The sequence below is a fragment of the Cibotium barometz genome, chromosome 25, assembly GCF_041138505.1.
Source record: "Cibotium barometz isolate CiBa-2024 chromosome 25, ASM4113850v1, whole genome shotgun sequence".
NCBI lineage: Eukaryota > Viridiplantae > Streptophyta > Polypodiopsida > Cyatheales > Cibotiaceae > Cibotium > Cibotium barometz.
Window position 1 is genome coordinate 41,397,563 of NC_141070.1, and position 21,717 is coordinate 41,419,279.

Here is a 21,717-nt window from a genome sequence, read left to right on the forward strand (position 1 = left end):
CCAGTAGAGATAATCATCGCTGCCTCTCCGGTGTAGGCTCTCCCTCCAGAGTCGCCAAGTGGCCCCCCAGGGTACAAGGGCAACCAGTTGACTATAGCTTCTTCCAATGCCTTCGTGTCGAAGGAGTTGGTATGTTCGAGGAGACAGTGGCTCCCATTCGTATATGTGTGGTGTTACATCACTCCAAGCCTTCCCCCCCCCCCTCGCAGGTAAACCCTTCCCGCCCTAGTCCCCCTTCTCAGTCCTTTTCCATCCCCCATCACCCCGCCTCCTCCCCCCCACTCCCGCCTTCAGCTTCGACTTCCCCCCTACAACTCCCTCCACTCCATCTTCATCAGTACCCCCCCCCCTCCCCTTTCCGCCTCTCCGGAGCATTCCCGACAGTGATTCAAATTCCCCCAAGGCTCTCTGAGCCTTCAGAGCCTTCAGCAGGTCCCCCGCCCCCCTTCCACCTCTCCAGAGCATTCCCGACAGTGATTCAAATTCCCCCGAGGCTCTCTGACCCTTCAGCAGGTCCCTCCATCCCGCCCCCCACCCCCACCTTCGGCTTTCCCCTTGCAGCTCTCTCCGCTCTGTCTTCATCAGATCCCCCCCCCCCCTCCTTTCCCCCCTCTTCCACCTCTCGAGCATTCTCGCCACCTTCCAGCTGTGCCTATAACCGGGAGCGGAGACAGCTGGCTAGCTCAATCCGTCGTTTGATCCATCATTTCATGGAGCTGGTAGAGATGATCATCGCTACCCTCCGGTGCGGGCTCTCCCTCCAAAGTCACCAAGTGGCCCCCCGCAGGGTGCTGGGGCAGTCAACTGACTACAGCTTCTTCCGATGCCTTCGTGTCAAAGGATCTGGTATGTTCGAGGTGACAATGGCTCCCATTCGTATGTGTGGTGTTACATCACTCCAGGCCTCCCCCCCCAGCCCCCCTTCTCATCCCTTTCCCATGCCCCATCACCCCCCCTCCTCCCCCCCACCCCCGCCTTCAACTTCGGCTTCCCCCCCTTGCAGCTCCCTCCGCTCCGTCTCCGTCTCCATCTCCCCCCCTTTCCCCGCACACCACTCCGGAGTATTCCCGCGTTCCTTCAGCTGCACCTAACCCGGAGCGGAGACAACCGGGCTAGCTCAATCCACTATTTGATCCATTTCATGGAGCTGGTAGAGATGACCATCGCTGCCTCTCCGGTGTGGGCTCTCCCTCCAGAGTTGCCAGGTGGCCCCCCCAAGGTGTTGGGGCAGCCAATTGACTACAGCTTCTTCCGATGCCTTCCTGTCGGAGGAGCTGGTATGTTCGAGGAGACTGGCTCCCATTCATATATGTGTGGTGTTACATCCCTCCATGCCTTCCACACCAAAGAGTGGCGCGATGATCTTCTCCTTCCCCCCTGAATGCAGTGCCGGGAGAGAGGGGGGGGGGGGGGGGGGGCGTTGTTTTGACGGATTGAACCATGGAGTCAGTGTCTGTTGCTATTCACGGGAAGGCAATAGAGCTCTCACACCATTTGCATGATCTACGTATCACTGATGTGCTTACCCACCTCTCGCTCTTGGTGGCTCGGATGGAGTTGTGTGGCTCGGACCACAGAGATCAAGAAGGGGAGATGGTGTCCACTAGCTTGGAGGTGCTTCTTTTCGTCTTTCTTCATGTTTCAATGGCAGTACCCCTTTCCCCCTCAAATAGATACCTGCATTGCGATAGGTGAAGCCCAGAGTATGCATATTCCAGTGCTTGAACAAAGCGGCTCCACAGGATTCGTGCCCATCTGGCGTAGCTTCACCCCAGGACCGACAGTGACTACTCTCCGTCGAAACCCACGCCCAGGACTCTTCGAGTGGAGGGCAGCTCCGATAGTTCTGCTTCCCACAAATCTTAGTTGGATTGTCTCATGGAACATTCAGGGTTTGGGGGGTCCACAATGCTTTCAAAGGCATGGTGTCCTTAGAGAGGAGCTTCACAGAGCAGCAGTTGGTGGACCCATTGACATTCTCTTCATTCAGACCATCTTTCAAAGGAGCATACCCGCCGCACTGCGGGAAGATTTTACAGGGTTTGGAGGGTCCACAATGCTTTCAAAGGCATGGTGTCCACAAATCTTGCAGTGTTTGGGGGGTCCACAAATCTTAGTTGGATTGTCTCATGGAACATTCAAGGTTTGGGGAGTCCACAGTGCTTTCAAAGGCATGGTGTCCTTAGAGAGGAGCTTCATAGAGCAGCAGTTGGTGGACCCATTGACATTCTCTTCATTCAGAAGCACCATCTTTCAAAGGGGCATACCTGCCGCTGCGGAAAGATCTTTCAAGGCAATAGTCACACCTTTTGGTCCCATTCTTTTGGGGACCTCTGGGACACAAGGTGGAGTATGCATTTTCATTAGTGAGCAGCTATTGCCGGCAGTGGTTGACTCACGCACCGTTGTCACTAGACGGGCTCAGTGCAAGGTGGTTCCAAACATAGTAAACGATACGTTTAGTACGTTTGGAAAACGTGCTGAAAAGATTCCAAACGTAGTGAACGCTGCCCTATATATATATATATATATATATATATATATATATATATATATATATATACAAAATTTATAGTTTACTTATAAAATTTTGAAATATTGAGTTTGAAGATTCATCGATGAACATTAAAGCACTTACTAATACTATACAACCTTTAGTTTCAATTTTGTGGGAGGGAGAGAGAGAGAGAGAGAGAGAGAGAGAGAGAGAGACTTGAGCGCGTGCGGGAGAGAAAGAAAGAAAGAAAAAAAGATTTATTAACGTCTTCCAAAAGACCGAACTCGGCCTATGAGACAAATCAGTGCACCTGTGTGGGGTATCCTCTATCATCCCAACAAAATGAAAAAGTATTGAACTAAAAAAAAAGTTGAATCTGGGTGTGCAATAAGTACAATGAGTGGGGGGGAGGGGATGGAGCTCTACTACTAGGAGAACGCAAAGCTATATGCATGGAGTATACAATCATGATATGCAACCTAGCTAGCTCCATCCTGTACCATACTGGGGGTATAAAATGGTATACATCAATGAAGGGGGTGTCCACAGCTCCTTGAAGAACATGCCTGGGTCTGCTCTAAAGCGAGCCAGTTGCTCTGTCTCCTGTGGGCTCTGAGTGTCTCTGCGCTCTGGAGAGTAATTCCCTACTGTGTAGGGACTAGGAGTGGGATGGATCTCTGAAAAAATGTAGTAATATGTGTCTGTCGTCCCCCCTCTGGAGCTGTCTGAGCCTATAATGATGTCTCTTTGTGACGTTGTATGTCTAGAATGAATCTCCCCAGTATGCGCTGGTCTGCTGCCTCAAAGATCTGGCGTAGGGAATGTGGCTCTCTGAATAAAATGGGATCTCTCTCTCTGATGGCTGTATATGCTCTGCATCTGCATACATAATGCTCCTCACTCTCCACCTCCTCTCTGCACAATCTGCATATCCTCTCCTCTCGGGGGATCCGTGCTACTCTGTCAATCTCGATCTCTCCAATCGATGTGATGAAACTCTAAGCTGACCAATAGCCACTCAGGAGCCATGTGGTAAAAAGCCCTCCATGTATCTAGGCCTCTCTATAAATCCATCATCAGATACTCATGAAGTGATCTCTGTGGTATAGCATCTTCAATGGAAGAGAGAGAGAGAGAGAGAGAGAGAGAGAGAGAGAGAGAGAAATGAAATGAAATGAAATGTTATATTAACGTCTTCAAAAGGCCAAAGTGACCTATGAGAGAGAGTTGAGCGCCGCATAGAGACGCCCGCAGGAGAAGACTTGAGTGCCGCACAGAGGCTGCCACACGTACGTAAGGAAAAGTTTTTAAAAAAAACGACGTTGACTTGCGTTCGTTTTTTAACCTATAAAATCAAAAGTGCACGTTCACTACGTTTCCAAACGTTAGTGGACGTTCCAAAAGTTTTCAACGTTTGGATTACATCCAAACGTAGTTTGCATGCAACTATGGCTCAGTGGGTGGCCATCAAGATTGGAGAGGAATGTGTGGCTTTCTGAACATATATGCACCGAACGCTGCAGGAGGCAGCGCCACCTTCTGGAGTATAGTTCGTCACTCCCTTCCATAGGCAGAATTCTGGTGCATAGGTGGGAATTTTAACATGCTAGAGTTGGAAGAGGAAGAGTTGATTTTGGCTCTTAGGGGGTAGGAACCTTGGCATTTACCAGAGTTTGGACGCAGCCCTGGGAATCTGTGCTTCTCGAGAAACAACAGGAGTATTGGCCCTAACCTATCCAGGTTAGATCCGTTCCAAACATTTGAGCACCCGGGGGAAAAAAAAGTTATAAATTGGACACCCCGGATACTTTGTTTGGACCTGTTGGAAAAGTGCTTGGAAGCATTGCCTCTCCAACGATGCTAGCATATCCTTGACCAACCTTGCCTCATGCCAGTTCCATAAGGAACTTTGGGCTAGAGAATACCACTCCTAAGTATGCCCTTGGTACTTCCACTCATGTCTCTCAAATGTAAGCGTCTTTTTGCAGCCCTTGAAAACTTAAATGGAGCATTATAACTTTTTCTTGCCAAGGTCTACCTTTAAATCCCATTCCTTACAGAAAGAGTGTTATGCATAAAAGTGTCTTTGAGATCCTTCTGTTGTGAAGCATGACTGCGTCATCTGCATATGGTAGAATATAGACCACCATCTCAGCTTGAATAGAACCCTTGTCGCAAAGAAATCTGTGAGCTAATCTGTATAGAGCCCAAAGACAGTGAGAGAGATGGGACAGCCTTGCTTTACTCCGATCATACTCTACACCAGCTCTCAAAAACCCCTACTACTCCTCGAGTAGTGACCTACTCATCTAGTATGACAGTGACCTAAATGACCTTATCTTCCACCCATAACTGTCTCAACCCACCAATCAATCTTGTTCATAGCAATGTAGAGAGAGAGAGAGAGAGAGAGAATCTACTAAAGACCCAATGGCCTATGAGACAAAAGTGATACAATAAAGTACATGGCAGAGAGAAATGAAATGAAATGTTATATTAACGTCTTCAAAAGGCCAAAGTGACCTATGAGACCAGAGAGAGAGAGAAAGAGAGAGAGAGAGAGAGAGAGAGAGAGAGGGAGGGAGGGAGGGAGATCTACCTTTGAATCCACCAGCCATATCTTCTTCCGCGCTTCTTCAAGGGAAACACTAGTCTGCAGACAAATTACAGTTAAATTCAAATTTATTCTTGCATGGCAACAAATTACAGAAGCTCTATTACACAAAAATGTAACTCAACTGCAAAGAGCCCATACTTCGGATAAACTGGCTTCCAAGATAAAGGTCCTATTATTATAGTTTATTGCAGGGAAAAAGGAGTTGTTCACTAGATTACCTGCTTCGTAATTTCCAAGGCAATCATCTCTCCAATACCTGTTCCAGCCTGCATTTTCAAATGTGGTCTCGCCTGTAATGGTGTTTTGTTTCACAGAAAGAAAACATCCGAACTCTATATAAAGCATGCACCATTGTTAACATCATAAGCGTTCTGGGTGTACCTCTCCAGCACCAAGGAAGAGAAAAGTGTGATCTGCCAATGTCCCGCCAGTAACCTTGAGGGCTGCAAGTAAGCCTCCCAGGACCACAACAGCAGTACCCTGCACAAAAGCAAAGGGACCTTTAGTTTGATAACCACATCTACCGATGGTGAGAAGTATCATTTGGCAGATACAAACCCGACTCGCAACGGCAGAAAATACAAAAGTCCGACCATTGCCATAGAAGTACCTGAATGTCATCATTGAAAACGAGGTGTGTTGTCTGATACTTTGCAAGCAGAGTGAATGCATTATGGTTTGCAAAGTCTTCAAACTAAAACAGTAAGCAAAGACATCTGGATAAGATCCTCATAATACAGAATGGTTAGACAAGGTAAGTGTAAAGAAATTCTTTCATGAAAGGCTTTCTGGAGCCAATTTGTCAAAAGCAACCTGAATTAGGACTTTCTCTCCATAAGCTTGCTTAACAGCACACATGAACTCATGGAGCAGATCATCATACTCCTGCAAAGTAGATAATATCCCATATCAGATATGTCAGCAGCTGGGACACTCAACATGGTTCGTGCAACACACAACACTCAGAAAGCTACAGAAAAATGTTTCATTTTAAATTAAAATTCAAAACCTTTCCAGTAGCACGTCGTTGTCTTAGTCCAATATAAAATGGATCGTTGAGTAATGTCTCATTGTTTGTTCCTACATCGATTGTGATGGGGAGACACTACAATGGCAAGCATTGCTCACTTGGTTAGCAGAAAGTATGTTAAACTAAAGTATCTTAAGTATGTGATTTGGTTTTCTCAAATGAAAGAAGATTTAAATGATCTGACTAGAGGCTATTTTGTTGATACCCCTGAAGCCCTGACACCACCAAGGGCCGTATACAGTGCCAGTTTTCCCACAGGTATGCCCATTCCCTGTCATGTATCAGAACAAGAAGTCAGCACATACTGAGGTGTTTTTTTCCCCCAATTTTAAAAAGTGTATAAAATTAAGAAATGGACTTGTATTCAACAAAAATTGGTAGAAAAAGGGATGCCTAAGGCATGTTCCACTTCTTCAATCAAATCAAACATTGTGAAATTCAACCGACACATCTGCACAGCATCAAATAAGCTTGTCCAAAGCCAAATATGCCTACAACTCTCGTAACTAAGTATTGCAAGAAGCATCTCTATTGGATGCAAACTAGGCAGCCCTTTGGGGGGGGGTTAGTGGCTGAGGAGGAGTGGCATGCCTGTTTAGGGCCCCCACCTACGCAGAGTGTCCACATTGGTCCAGTGGCGGCCCGTTTCATGTGGATGCATTTAGCCCGGCCAGGCTTCCAGATATTACAAATTGCAGTATGTTATTTCCCACCAGAGATGTCTGCCTACACACACGATTTGTTGCACGATGGAATATCACCATATGCCCCATTGTTGCAGACATTGTGGAGTTCGTCCAACAGGGTCCTCATGTTGGGTGACTTCAATGCTCGGACAGCCGACATGCATGTGCATATGTATGACTTTCCAGTTATGCTTGCAGACATATACCCTATGAGCTAGGCCTACGACAGTGATCACAGGACACTGGGCACATCACTAGCTATGGCAGGAGTTTCTTGGACATGGGAGCCAAGCATGAGCTGCTAATCTACAATGGGATGTCCCATTGGCCCACCCCACATAGCCTGACCTTGACCTGCTTCTCCTACAGGGGCGACTCTAGCACCACAGATTACTTGATGGGGTCTCCTCAGTCCTGTTCTTATGCGACATATGCCGGACTTCACCATCCCACCACCACCCATCTTGGTGGATCACGCTTATCTCCCCCTTGCCACACCCCCTAGATCCCCCCACATCCACCTTCACCCGCATTCACTTTCACCATGACTTTGACTCAGTCTACTCTAATCACTTGTACCGCTAGACAGCCAACCTTGATCTCTCATCATCACTCTCACCATCTATTCTACACTAATCCACCCAAGCTAGCTTCCCACATGAATCCGCCCACACTGCCAAACCCCCGATGGGCTGAGTGAGAGCCTCAAAACGGGTGGTATGATGATGAGTGCAGCAGATGGTATGATGATGAGTGCAAGGTCACGAAAAAGGAGACTGGACAGCTCTATGCACGCGAAATGCAGATATTTATGTTGCCACACCCATCGGAAGAAGCGTGCATTCTTGGCACAGCACAAGTCGGAATGGTACCACCTCTTTTTCAATGTGGACACCTCGGATACAAGGTGCTTTTTGGAGGGAACGAAAGACACCCACATCCATCACTAACCCTCTCAAATGGGAGACCTACATGCGCCACCTGTATGACATCCTGAATCCGATCCCACCTGACTTATCCCGCATCCCCTGCCCTACCTCCGCCAGCCTTTTCACCACTACCAATGTCACCAAGCACTATTGAAGCTGCATCATTGTACAGCCAAGGACCACGAGGACCTCCGCTCAAAGCACTTCGCACATGGATCCACCACCTTGGCCCCTATCATTGCACAGATCTTCAATAGGGCTTTGCATGAAGGCCTTTCCCCCTCCAAGACCACAAACACCATTATCCCCATCCATAAGCCAGGAGACTATGGACCCCAATAACTACCGGATTATCATGATTCTTCCGACGGGTGAGGCATCATTTACCCTTGGGGGCATTTATCACTGGCTTCTTTGGCCCCCCACAACACATTATGAGTCTCGACACATGAGGTTCTTATGCTGCCTACTTCATTGTATACGCAAGGTCTACATGGTACATTGACCCTCTCTTTCCTTTCTGACAGCTAGCCTTCTACTTTATTCCCCTTGTCATGACATCCAGTTTACTCATGGATCACATGTAACAACTTTTTGGTCTCATACACCCTTCGGGTCTTCCATAGATGTTAATAGCGTCTCTCTCTCTCTCTCTCTCTCTCTCTCTCTCTCTCTCTCACATACATGCACTGAGGTTGATCGTGGTAACGCACAACAAGGCCTTCTTTATACCTTTATGTGGTGAGATCTTTAGCATCCAATTCACATAGTAGAGAGAGAGAAGAGAATAGAATTGAAGTAGATGACACAGTATTGGGTCCCAATTTACCCACTAAAGTCCCCCCCCCCGCCCCCCTCCCCCCCTCTCACCTAATTTATCCCACATCCCTTGCCCTACCTCCGCCAGCCTTTACACCACTACCAATGTCACCAAGCACTATTGAAGCTACATCATTGTACAGCCAAGGACCACGCGGACCTCTACTCGGAGCACTTCGCACATGGATCCACCACCTTGGCCCATATCAAAATGAGCAGATCTTCAATAGGCCTTTGTGTGAAGGCCTTTCCCTCTCCAAGACCACAAACACCATTATCCCCATCCATAAGCCAAGAGACTCTACGGACCCCAAAAACTACCGGATTATCATGATTGGCCATACCTTGGCCAAGTTGTATTGGAGGCATAGATTGGCACTCTCACAAAGAGCACAAGGCCAGGTAGGCTTTAGGAGGAACTATTCGACATTTACCCTCAAGGCTATCATTGAGGATATCTATCATTTACTTTGGTCTCACAAAGAGACAAAGGCAAAGAGCACAAGGACAGTTTACTCATGGATCACATGTAACAACTTTTAGGTCTCATAGACCCTTCGGGTCTTTCGTAGATGTTAATAGCGTCTCTCTCTCTCTCTCTCTCTCTCTCTCTCTCTCTCTCATTGTACTTATTGCACACCAGATTCAGCTTTTTAGTTCAGTACTTTTCATTTTGTTGGGATGACAGAGGATACCCCACATAGGTACACTGATTTGTCTCATAGGCCGAGTTCGGTCTTTTGGAAGACGTTAATAAAATCTTTCTTTCTTTCTCTCTCTCTCATACATGCACTAAGGTTGATCGAGGTAATGCACAACGGGGCCTTCTTTATACCTTTATGTGGTGAGATCTTTAGCATCCAATTCACATAGTAGAGAGAGAGAAGAGAATAGAATTGAAGTAGAAGACACAGTATTGGTTCCCAATTTACCCACTAAAGCACCCCCCCCCTCCCCCCCTCTCACCTAATTTATCCCACATCCCCTGCCCTACCTCCGCTAGCCTTTACACCACTACCAACTTCTGGATTATCATGATTGGCCATACCTTGGCCAAGTTGTATTGGAGGCATAGATTGGCACTCTCGCAAAGAGCACAAGGCCAGGTAGGCTTTAGGAGGAACTATTCGACATTTACCCTCAAGGCTATCATTGAGGATATCTATCATTTACTTTGGTCTCACAAAGAGACAAAGGCAAAGAGCACAAGGACAATTTACTCATGGATCACATGTAACAACTTTTTGGTCTCATAGACCCTTCGGGTCTTTCATAGATGTTAATAGCATCTCTCTCTCTCTCTCTCTCTCTCATTGTACTTATTGCACACCCAGATTCAGCTTTTTAGTTCAGCACTTTTTCATTTTGTTGGGATGACATAGGATACCCCACACAGGTACGCTGATTTGTCTCATAGGCCGAGTTCGGTCTTTTGGAAGACCTTAATAAAATCTTTCTTTCTTTCTTTCTTTCTTTCTCTCTCTCATACATGCACTAAGGTTGATCGAGGTAACGCACAACAGGGCCTTCTTTATACCTTTATGTGGTGAGATCTTTAGCATCCAATTCACATAGTAGAGAGAGAGAAGAGAATAGAATTGAAGTAGACGACACAGTATTGGGTCCCAATTCACCCACTAAAGCCCCCCCCCCCCCCCCCCCCCCCCCCCCACACCCCCCTCCCTCCCTTTTTCACCTAATTTATCCCACATCCCCTACCCTACCTCCACCAGCCTTTTCACTACTACCAATGTCAAGCTGCATCATTGTACAGGCAAGGACCACGAGGACCTCCGCTCGGAGCACTTCGCACATGGATGCACCACCTTGGTCCCTATCATTGCACAGATCTTCAATAGGGCTGTGTGTGAAGGCCTTTCCCCCTCCAAGACCACAAACACCATTATCCCCATCCTTAAGCCACAAGACTCTATGGACCCCAATAACTACCGGATTATCATGATTGGCCATTACCTTGGCCAAGTTGTATTGGAGGCATAGATTGGCACTCTCGCAAAGAGCACAAGGCCAAGTAGGCTTTAGGAGGAACTATTCGACATTTACCCTCAAGGCTATCATTGAGGACATCTGTCATTTGGTCTCACAAAGAGACAAAGGCAAAGAGCACAAGGACAGGTAGGCTTTAGAAGGAACTCTTACATGCACTGAGATTGATCGTGATAACGCACAACAGGGGCCTTCTTTATACCTTTATGTGGTGAGAATCTTTAGCATCAACTTTAGAGAGTAGAGAGAGAGAAGAGAATGAGAGTGTAGAAGACGACACAGTATTGGGTCCCAATACCCACTGAAGCCCAACCCCCCCCCCCCCCTCTCTGCAAGCACGAGTATTTGCTTATATTATTCTTTGGAGAAAATGCTGTTCAATGCTGAGTACAAATGATATGAATGCCCAATGCAAGGAGGAGGAAGACAGTACGTCACCGAGTATCTAGCTATCTCGAGGCTCTGTTGAAGACTCTCCTTGGCCACTGATGCAAGTTCAAATGACTATAGGACTGCACAAATGCTGGCTGAGAATCGAGATAGAAGAGTATCTTCCTGATTTTCCTGGAGCTTATTGGATGCTGCAGACTGAATGTTCTTTGCTGAATACTTGACTGAATTGGTGTGGGCTGAGGCACTGCTTTTATACCTCCTCAAAACAGCAATTGGCTGCCCCTAGGAGGCTGTCGGCTGATGCAAGAATCCCAGTCGGCTGCTGAAAGACCCTCACGACTGCTAATATGCCAGTCGGTCCGCAGTCGGGCTGTTGCACAACTGTGGACTGCTGGCCAACTGCTTGGCAAAGACCTTGGATGCCTTTGCAAGGCCTAGCCCAAGTATGGGCTGGCCTTAGGGCTGGCCCCCTTCTATGTGAATGCACTTACAATGCTTTACATGCATCTAATGCTAAGGTTGACACATAAATGCTCTTGAATGATGCTTTCTCCAAGTGGGTTCAGAGGACTGACAACTAACTGACCTCTAAGGCTCAGAGACTTGACCTACGTAGCTCGTGCCTGACTGTCCCTGGACTCAGTGCTCACAATGGGGTCACAGCATACGACAAATAATCCTAGAAAAGGTCCTACTTCTGTACAAATGCTACACTAATGATCATGCCAGTGTGTCACTATGTACTCCAGACTCCAGTGCAGGGTGCACGTGACATTCCTTCCTGCTTAACTTGGCGGCAGGTTCAGGGCTTCCAAGTAGTCCACCAACAACTGGGGGTACTCCTGAAAGAACTCTTCATCTAGCCAAACTGCTTCATGGGTTCCAAGGTCTTTAAACTTCATGTAGAATTGTCGTATTCTTCAACCGGATCCATGCTTCCATCTATGGAGGAGAATTTGCTCTAGCTCTATGACTTCAACTTCATCTATCATATCTGGTTGTTGCTCTTCGGATATATCCTGCAATGCTGGACCTACATATGGCTTCAACCAAGAAACATGAAAGACATTGTGCATAATCCAACTTTCCGGCAACTTTAACTTTAAAGAGACATCACTTAACTTCTGAATGACTAGAAATGGGCCGAAACTTCAGAATGATAGTTTGGGACATGGAATGAGCATGCAAAACTTACTGAATCTATCAACAATTGTCATACACTGTGTGTTTCTAGATCCAACTGAGGCGGGAAGAGGACCTACAAAGTCCATACTAATGTCGTGAAAGGGTCCCTCAAGAATAGGTAAAGTAGCACCCACAGGGGAGCAACGGATGGTTGGTCTTTTGTCTCAATACAGCAACATCATGCTACGAGATGACCTCCCACCCAATAGACCTGAGGACCATCGCAACCTCCCAGCAAGTTCCCTACTGCCTTTCTAAGGTATTGGAGAGCGAGCTGGAGTAGCAGTTAGCCCAACTACTCTGGTCTCGATTTATCCGACGATCTTCCTTACCTTTTGTCACTCCCATTCTGTTTGTCCAAAAGAAAGATGAGTCCGCACGCTTATGTGTGGATTACAGGGCGCTCAATAAGCTAACAGTGAAGAATAGGTTCCCCATACCCATAATAGAGTACATCCTAGAACGATTCAATGGTGCAAAGATTTTTTCTAAGATAGATCTTAAGAGTGGCTACCATCAGGTTCGGACCTTTGAGGCTTACATTCCAAAAATGGCCTTTAGGACCGAGTGTGGCCACTATGAGCTTGTGGTGATGCTCTTTGGTCTCACCAATGCACCGACGACTTTCAACAAAATGATGTCTCGGATTTTTTGGGATCTCGTTGGCAAGTGCGTCTTCATCTTCTTAGACGATATTCTTATCTTGTCAGGGATTGCAGAGCAGCATGAGCGAGATGTGGCATAGGTTTTGCAACTCTTGCAAGCCAATGAGTTGTTTATCAATGCGAAGAAGAGTGAGTTTGGAGTACAGGAAATCCATTACTTGGGATACATCATCAGTTCTTCAGGTATAAGCCTCGACCCTGAAAAGGTACAGGTCATTCTCAGTTGAGATGTTCCCACTACAGCCCAGGAAATCTGTGGGTCTTTGTCAGCCTACAGTACCCACATGGACAAGTTTTCTGACCTTGTAGCACCTCTTATTGACTTGCTCAAGGGCGTGAAGACTCGTCGTCAGAAAGTGTTCGTCACGGGCAAGACTCTAGAGGCATTCCAGGCAATGAAGAAAGTTGCCTCTGAGTCTCCAGTTTTGAAGTTGGCATCATGGGATGATCCTTTGGAGGTAATTACTGATGCCAGTAACCTTGCCATTGGAGCTGTTTTACAGCAAGATGGTAGGCCAGTGGCTTATTATAGCTGTAAGTTGAATAATGCCGATAAGAATTATTCGGTGTATGACAAAGAGCTCTTGGGGGTGATTGTCACCATTTGGCCACCCGCATGGTTCACTCTTGCTTTCACACTATGTACATATTGGATTGGTGTCCATGGCTTATGGAATGTGCCTATGCATGTGATTGACACGTGTCATGCTATATAGTTGGAAATGATATTCCGCCGGGACTTGACGTTATCATGCCCGGAATATCTGGAGGACTTGGCTTTCCGCTCGGACTTGTGTCTTTGTGTACATGCCCGGAAACGCCTGGAGGATTGGCTTTCCACTAGGTCTGGTATCGCATATACTTGCCTGGAAATGCCTAGTCTTATATGGTTTCATGAACGGAAATTGCTCATGCCAATGCTGCATTGCATTGCATCTTTATGTGTTTGCCTGCAAATGAAATTGCATGCTGTTTTCATGCCTGCATGACCTATGTGTAGTTCCGGGCTAGGGGACGCCCGCCCGTGAACCGTGCGTGTGAAACTGTCTGCTGACATGGTTGTGTGGCATGTGAACAGGTGGTAAGTATTACCCAATCTAGGCTCAAATAGTCTTTAGGACTTAGCCAATATTTATAAGCGAGTGCGTTCCCACTTCATTAAAGTTTGGGCGCCCAAAAGTCACTTATAAATTATAACTGCTTCCAAGTTCACACTCACTGAAGTCCCGAGGCGGACAAGACTCAATGTCCAGGACCTGATCCTCCCTTTTTACTCATAAATGGGCATCTCCCCATGTCCTCTCACCTCATTGGATCCCAATTCACTTACTTATTGAGAGAAAATTCGTGTTTTCTCTTCATGAGGATTTTTGGAGACTGAAAACTCTGTTTTTCCACCATTTCTCTCCATTTCCAAGCTCTCCATAGCCATACCCAACTTGCTAGGGTGTTTTCCAAGCTTCCAAGAGTGTTTCCAAGTGCATGACTGAAATTCAGCAAAACAGCTCTCATTTTTGCTATAATTTCTGGTCTTTTTGCTGAAAACCCTAATTTCAGCCTTCCTTTCTCAAGTTGAACCATAGGGAAAGCTTTCCCAGGGTTCCCTTCATCCTCTTGAAGACTTTTGGCGCAAAGGATTGCGGCAAATCGAAGATATCAACACTTCTAAAGCTTCCAACGCGAAGGCTTCCGCTTGCAACAACTTCTATGAAGACTGGTAAGCTAATTGGACAATGTGTTGTCATTACTTATTCAGTAGAAGGGCAGGACTCCTTGTTTAGCCGCCCTGTCATGGCCCTGTGAAAATGGAGCAGGACAAGTGTGTGCATGGTGGTTGCAGAGTCAGAATATTTTATGATTCACATGGGGGGTGCCCGGACAGTGATTAAGATGTGTGGACAACCCTAGGTGTGAAGGGGGAACATTAAAACATTAACTTTTAATGTTTATTAAAGTTGCCCCTAGGCCTTAGTGGCCCTAGGGAACTTATTAAGTTGGGGCCCTAGGGATTAAATTGGGAAGGAGGTTTTCTCTCTCTTCTCTCTCTCTCTTCCCTTTTTGGGAATCGTGTAGTAAAAGGGGAGCTTTCCCTCATGCGCATGATGAACAAGCGTGGAAAAGCAAGGAGGAGGAGGCGACTGCTGTAGAACAGTTTTGGCTGCTGTTTTTCTGAGTGGAACCAGCCGTACAGCACTGTACGGCCAGAGCCAGACACTCTCTCTTTCTCTCTTTCTCTTCTGCTGCTGTCGGCGCACAGGACAGCTACTGGTTGGGCTGCGCAGAAGACCTGTGCAGGCTGCACAGTGTGTTTTTCAGCAGGTACACCTGGTACGGCTGCCGTACAGTGTACGGGCAGCCAGGTACAGAAGGTACAGTTGCTGCAGAAGTGTTTACAGGTGCTGGACAGACCTGTGTATGCTGATTCAGGCAGGTACAGAAGTGGACAGCAGGTTGTTTATGCAAGTACAACGCCTGGCACGCATCCCGAGGCGGTGCAATCAAGTACAATGCTGATTTTCAGATCTGTACTTTACAAGGACAGCATAGGAGTGAGCATCAGGAGGAAGATACAGGCAAGTGCAAGCACACGTGTGAAGCAGGATTGTGGGTTCAAGTGCCTGCAGGCACAGATTGGTGCTGTTGCTTCCTCCAGAGTTGTTTCACGAGCTGAACTTGGTAAGCCTTGACTCTGTTCATCTATCTCTCTTTCTGTTGCTTGATGTCTGCTACAGGTATGTGTTATCTGGCTCCTTGTGAGAGGAGGAGTATGGCAGATTGACAAGGGATTAAGACAGGGATTGAACAGCACATGTATGTTGAGCTGAGAAAATGTATCATGCTCTTGAGTTATGCCAGATGTATGCCCATGGCTGGCCTGCTTTGTGAACTTGGCTGATCAGAGGGAGGCACAGTGTGTTGCTTGAGGACACAGATCTGTGTGCATAGATCCTCTGTGCTGAGAAGGATTTGTGGGCAGTCAGATTGGACTACAGGTGTAAACTCTTGGCTGGTTTTTATGTTGTACTCAGCCATACATATTATTTTAATGAAATAAAGAAATACCGCAAGGGGCGCCAAGCTTTGGGGCCAACAGGTGTCGTTGTGTATTCAGATTTGGGCACTCTAGCTCCAATCTGTATTTGGTTTTTCATCTAGACTACAAGTGGACGGGTGTTAGCTCTTACCGCACTCTGGTTCTTAATCAGAGGCCGGTTTCAAGGTTCCGTCGCCGGGACCAATCATCAACTTTCTGAAGGGGGTGAGCTTGTGGTTGCTTTGGAGAAAGCCAGCGCTGAAAATTCAACAACCATGTCTGATACAGAGGAAGAGTATTTCTATCATGAAGAAGAAGAGCAAGAGACTTCTCCTGAAAGAGATGTATCTGAGGATATCTTTGCAGGAGAACAGGCTGCAGATGTTGAGCCTTATGAGGATGTAACACAGCCAGAAGATGTGCATAGTAAAGAGGATGATGATGCTCGGTTCAAAGATCGCTTGGCTGGTGTTATGGATACTTTTATGCAGCTCACACAGAGCGAGAGATTTGCTGAATTTTTGAGATCTCGCTCAGAGCCCCGCACAGAGCCCCAGAAAAAGAAGAAGAAGGTTCGTTCGAAGAATCTTTCTCAAGGTCATAGTGGTACCACTCCACAGGATCCATCTCCTGCACAGTTTCCGAACATGCAGCATGCTTTTGGTGCTAACCCACAGAGTTCCTTTTATGGACAGCCACCTATTCCTCAGCAGAACATGCATCCAGGGTATTTTGGTGGTGGCTCGGTGTTTCAATCCATGACTGGGGGTTATCCTCAGGGAGGCATGAGTATGTATGGGCCTTTTGGAGCCAATTTTCAGCCTGGCATGCAAGGGAATATGTATGGTGGTATGCAGTCCGGTATGCAAGGAAATGTGTTTGGAAGCATGCAACCTGGGATGCAAGGCAATATGTTTGGTGGCATGCAGCCAGGTATGCAGCATGGAATGTTTGGAAACATGGCTGGAATGTATGGTATGCCTGGTGTTGGAATGGGAAATGTTGACCCAATGATGGGTATGAATGTTGGGGGCAGCAATCTTACGAAACCACTTCCATATGATAATCTAACGCCTATGGGCAAGGCGAAGGATTACAAGGAAGGGGGAGCTGCAGTGAAGTTTGACACTTTCAGTGGGGCCAAGGATAAATTGAAGGCACTTACCTTTTTACAGCAGTTTGATGCTGCTTTTTCTGGTGGGAATTACACAGAGTTCTCGAAGGTGAGGAAAGCTGCCACTTTTCTCAAGGGCAATGCTTTGCAGTGGTGGTCTACTCTTCTTTTGCAGGGCATAGCACCCACTACATGGGTTCAATTCAAACAGGTTTTCTCTTCTGTATGGCTCACATCTACATTTGAGGTGGATGTTATGACAGCATGGCACAAGCTGGATGCTTCAAAGTGTGATAGTTTGGAAGACTATAACAAGAAGTTTTGGGAAGCTCTACTCCCAGTGACTTCTTATCGTGCCGTGCCATTATCTGAGCAGGTAGAGAAGTATTGTTGTGGGCTGCCCAAGGAGGTACGCGATTACTGTATAAAGACAAGAGTAACGAACATGTCACAGATGATTGAAAATGCTATGACAGCCAATGCGTTACTCACAGGTGGTTCATCTGGATTTAAAGGCAGTAAGAAATTGGGCAAGAAAGCTGAAAAATTTGGGCATGCTTCTCGTGATGCTAAAGGGTCTACAGAGACAAAGTATAAGAAGTTGCCAATGCCCAAAAGGACTTCTGAGGAAAGACAGGCTTTGAGAGATGCTCAAAAGTGTTTTTACTGTACTGAAGAGGGGCATATGTCATTCAATTGTCCCAAGAGAACGTCCAAGAAGGACCCTGACAATAAAGGAGAGCCCAAGCCAAAGAAACAAAAGCCTTCTGCAGGCTTAGTTCCTGATCTTGTGGGGGAGCAGCTAAGTGGTGAAGCTACAGAGTTGTGCAGGGCATGGGGCAAAGTGAGAGATCAGAATGCTTTGATCTTCTTTGACACAGGTGCTAGAGCCAACTTCATTTCACCAGATTTGGCTGGCCGATTGGGGATTCGCGCAGAGGAGATGGGGCCGTTACATGAGGCAAATATGGCTTGTCCAGGGTATGCAGAACCTGTTACTCCTATCATTGGGAAGCTTCGGCTTCATTTGCAGGGTTATGTGGACAGCGAAGAGTTCTTCATCATGCCTTTGGATGGCTGTGATGTTTTGTTGGGGATGCCGTGGTGCCACAGGGTACATGCGGTGGTGGATACTTACAATAGGAAAATTACTCTGACTCATAGAGGAAAAGAGCATGTATTGGATGTAAAACTCAAAGGGGAATCTGTTCCTATTGTATCCGCTTCGGCGATTTCATCAGTAATGAAAAAGCATCTTTCCGCGTACTTGATTTATGTAAAGGATGCACAGGATGATGAGTCTAAGTCTAATTTGTCAATGTTAGATAAGGACAGGGCTGATTTCTTAAGTGGGTTTCAAGATTGTTTTTCCGAGTCATTGCCAGGGGAATTACCTCCTGAGAGGCCAGAAGATCATGCCATAGATCTGATTCCTGGTAGTACTCCACCGAATAGACCGCCGTATCGTGTTAGTGCAGCCCAACAGGAAGAGATTATGAGTCAGGTGCAGGAGCTTCTAAATAAGGGGTTGATTCAGCCTAGCTCATCACCCTTTTGCTCACCTGTACTCTTAGTGCAGAAGAAGGATGGTTCTTGGCGCATGTGTATAGATTACAGGGCGCTGAATAAGAATACCATCAAGAATCGATTCCCCATACCGAGGATCGATGACATCTTGGACCGCTTACAGGGCTCCACAGTTTTTAGTCGTATTGACTTGAAAAGCGGGTATCATCAGATACGCATTAGACCCGAGGATGTGCATAAGACAGCATTCCGAACCACATTTGGGTTGTATGAGTTCTTGGTTATGCCCTTTGGTTTGACAAATGCGCCTGCCACATTTAACAGAATGATGGACAGGATTTTCAGACCTCATAGAGAGTTTGTGGGCACATTCTTTGATGATATGATTGTGCATTCACAAACTGAGGAAGAGCATAGAAGGCATTTGGCCATTGTGTTTGCAGAACTCAGAAACCATAGGTTGGTGGTTAATGGCAAGAAGAGTGAGTTCTTTTTGCAGGATATACATTTCTTGGGGCATATTGTGTCTGGTCATGGAGTCCGTATGGATCCAGCAAAGGTGGAAGCAATACTTAATTGGCCAGCTTTGAGGACCGTGCATGATGTACGCAGCTTTTTAGGATTGTGTTCCTATTACAGGCGTTACATACGGCACTTTGCTGAAATTGCTTCACCTCTTCATGCTTTGACGAAGAAAGCAACTCCGTTTAGATGGGCTGATCGGGAAATTACAGCATTCAAAAAGCTCAAAGAAAAGCTTACTTCGGACCCAGTATTGGTGTTACCGGATCTCCGAAAGGCTTTTGTTGTCCAGTGTGATGCATGTGGAAGTAGCATTGGTGCAGTTCTCATGCAAGAGGGACATGTGATAGCCTATGAGAGTAGAGTTTTGCAAGATGCCGAGAAGCATTTACAGGTGTATGAGAAAGAGATGTTGGCTGTAATTCACGCTCTTTTTACATGGAAACACTACTTGCTTGGGGCTGATTTCACTGTACAGACAGATCATCAGACCTTGCGTTATTTCCTCACGCAGACTAAGCTTTCAGAGAAGCATATGCGTTGGGCAAACTTTTTGTCAATGTTTCACTTTCAGATTGTGCATGTGGAAGGCAAAAAGAATGTAGTGGCAGATGCTTTGTCACGCAAGCCACAGGTCTCTGCAGTTTCACTTGCTTATCATCATGAGCTTGATGAAATGAAAGAGCAGTATGCCCATGATGAGGATTTTGAAAGGTTGTATGATCAGATGTCTGAGGGTCAGCGGCATGAGCATTACACTCTCAGAGATGGGTTTTTATTGATGCATGGCAGACTGTGTGTTACCAGGCCATTGCGACTCAAGGTTATGATTGAAAGTCATGCTCCACCGTATGCAGGTCATAGAGGTATTGACGCCACGGTCAAAGCAGTGGAGACTTTCTTTTATTGGCCAACCTTGAGAAGAGATGTTGATGCCTTTGTGAGGCAATGCATCGTATGTCAGAAGGTAAAGTTTGACCGTCAGAAGACACCAGGGTTATTACAGCCTTTACCTATTCCGGATAGACCTTGGGAGAGCATTGCCATGGATTTTGTATTTGATCTTCCACGGACACAAACGGGAAATGATGGTATCTGGACAATCATATGCAGGTTCAGTAAGCAGGCTCATTTCATTCCCGTGAGGAAGACAATTAAAGTGGATCATATGGTGAAGTTGTTCATGGCGAACATCTTCAAGTATCATGGCTTGCCTACGTCTATCATTAGTGACCGTGATCCACGGATGACGAGTTTGTTTTGGAGAGAGTTGTTTGACAACATGGGTACAACTCTCAAGTTTTCATCGTCATTTCATCCACAGACAGATGGTCAGTCAGAAGAGGCTAACTCTACAGTGTTGGATCTTCTAAAGTGTTATGTGTCAGAGCACAAGCAACAATGGGAAAAGTATCTTCCTTTGGTGGAGTTTGCATATAACAACACTGTACATAGCTCGACAGGCAAGGCGCCTTTTGAGATTGTAGAAGGAGGGAAGAAGATACCACCCATTTTGCATACAAAGGATAAGATCTTTGAGGCTGATCAGTATGTGGAGAGCTTGGATGAAGCTTATCGGAGAGTTAAGTTGGCCCTCCAGAAAACTCAGCAGAAGCAAAAGAAAGCCGCAGACCGTCACAGGCGTGATTTACAGTTTGCATTGGGTGATTGGGTTCTTTTGCGTTTTGAAAAGGCTAGACTCAAGAAAATGAAGGGTAAAGAGCGCTTATTCCCTAAGTTGAGCATGCGATATTATGGGCCTTTTCAGGTTTTGGAAAAGATTGGTGAGGTAACCTATCGTTTGAAGTTACCAGATCACTGGAGGATTCACAATGCTTTTCACGTGAGTCTTCTTAGACCTTTCCGTGGGGATGTGCCTGAGGATGTATCAGATGAGGCTCAGCCGGAAGTTGAGGAACTTGATGAGGTTCTGATTCCAGAGCAGATACTGGCACATAAAGAAAGGAAGGTACGAGGTAAAGTTTCCCGTCGCTATCTTGTGAAGTTCAAGAACTATTCACCGATGGATGCGAAGTGGATGGAGGAAGGTGACTTAACAGATTCACCTCAGGTTTTGCAGCTTTATCTCGATGCCTTTGAGTTAGAGCCGACTCTTATTGTGGCTCATTCAGGTTCAGCAGAGCATGGGTCTGGAGCATTACCTGATGCTCAAGAGGGGGGTAGCACCTCCACTCCCTTGATACAGACAGGCTCAGATGACATCTAGAGGTTGCTTGGTGCAGATTTTATCTCATCCGAAGGTACTGAGGCTGACAGTACATCTGTTTATGGGACTTCTATGATATATGTGTACTAGTCACATGAGATTTTTGTGGATATGTATGGTTCACAGTGGTATACAACTTGGACTATTACTATGCCATTGGTTTGCAGTGAATGATGATACATGTGTATGGCTCAGAGAGATTGGGACGCTGATCTTGCCATATTGTATATTTCACTTTGGATATTTTGATGCATCACCAGAATGCAATCGAGGACGCTTGCCATCTTTCAAGAGGGGGGTATGTCATGGCCCTGTGAAAATGGAGCAGGACAAGTGTGTGCATGGTGGTTGCAGAGTCAGAATATTTTATGATTCACATGGGGGGTGCCCGGACAGTGATTAAGATGTGTGGACAACCCTAGGTGTGAAGGGGGAACATTAAAACATTAACTTTTAATGTTTATT

At 46.4% G+C, this 21,717-nt stretch overlaps 1 protein-coding gene across 3 annotated transcripts in view; it reads right to left on the reverse strand.

The window, feature by feature from the left end:
* LOC147624575 (NADP-dependent malic enzyme-like) overlaps nt 1-21,717 on the reverse strand; it is a 68,939-nt gene that overhangs the window by 22,219 nt on the left and 25,003 nt on the right. For 2 of the 3 annotated variants that reach the window (XR_015269112.1, XM_086819593.1), the window contains exons 6-12: nt 6,350-6,415; nt 6,124-6,219; nt 5,928-5,999; nt 5,725-5,808; nt 5,496-5,594; nt 5,333-5,380; nt 5,097-5,153 (exon numbers count right to left, since the gene is read on the reverse strand). Coding sequence is in view for 2 of the 3 variants with exons in the window: in XM_086819593.1 (XP_086675719.1) it covers nt 5,097-5,153; nt 5,333-5,380; nt 5,496-5,594; nt 5,725-5,808; nt 5,928-5,999; nt 6,124-6,219; nt 6,350-6,415 (522 nt within the window). In the remaining variant the exon portion in view is untranslated. The remainder of the gene's footprint in view (nt 1-5,096; nt 5,154-5,332; nt 5,381-5,495; nt 5,595-5,724; nt 5,809-5,927; nt 6,000-6,123; nt 6,220-6,349; nt 6,416-21,717) is intronic. The other variant, XM_086819594.1, reaches the window with a different exon arrangement.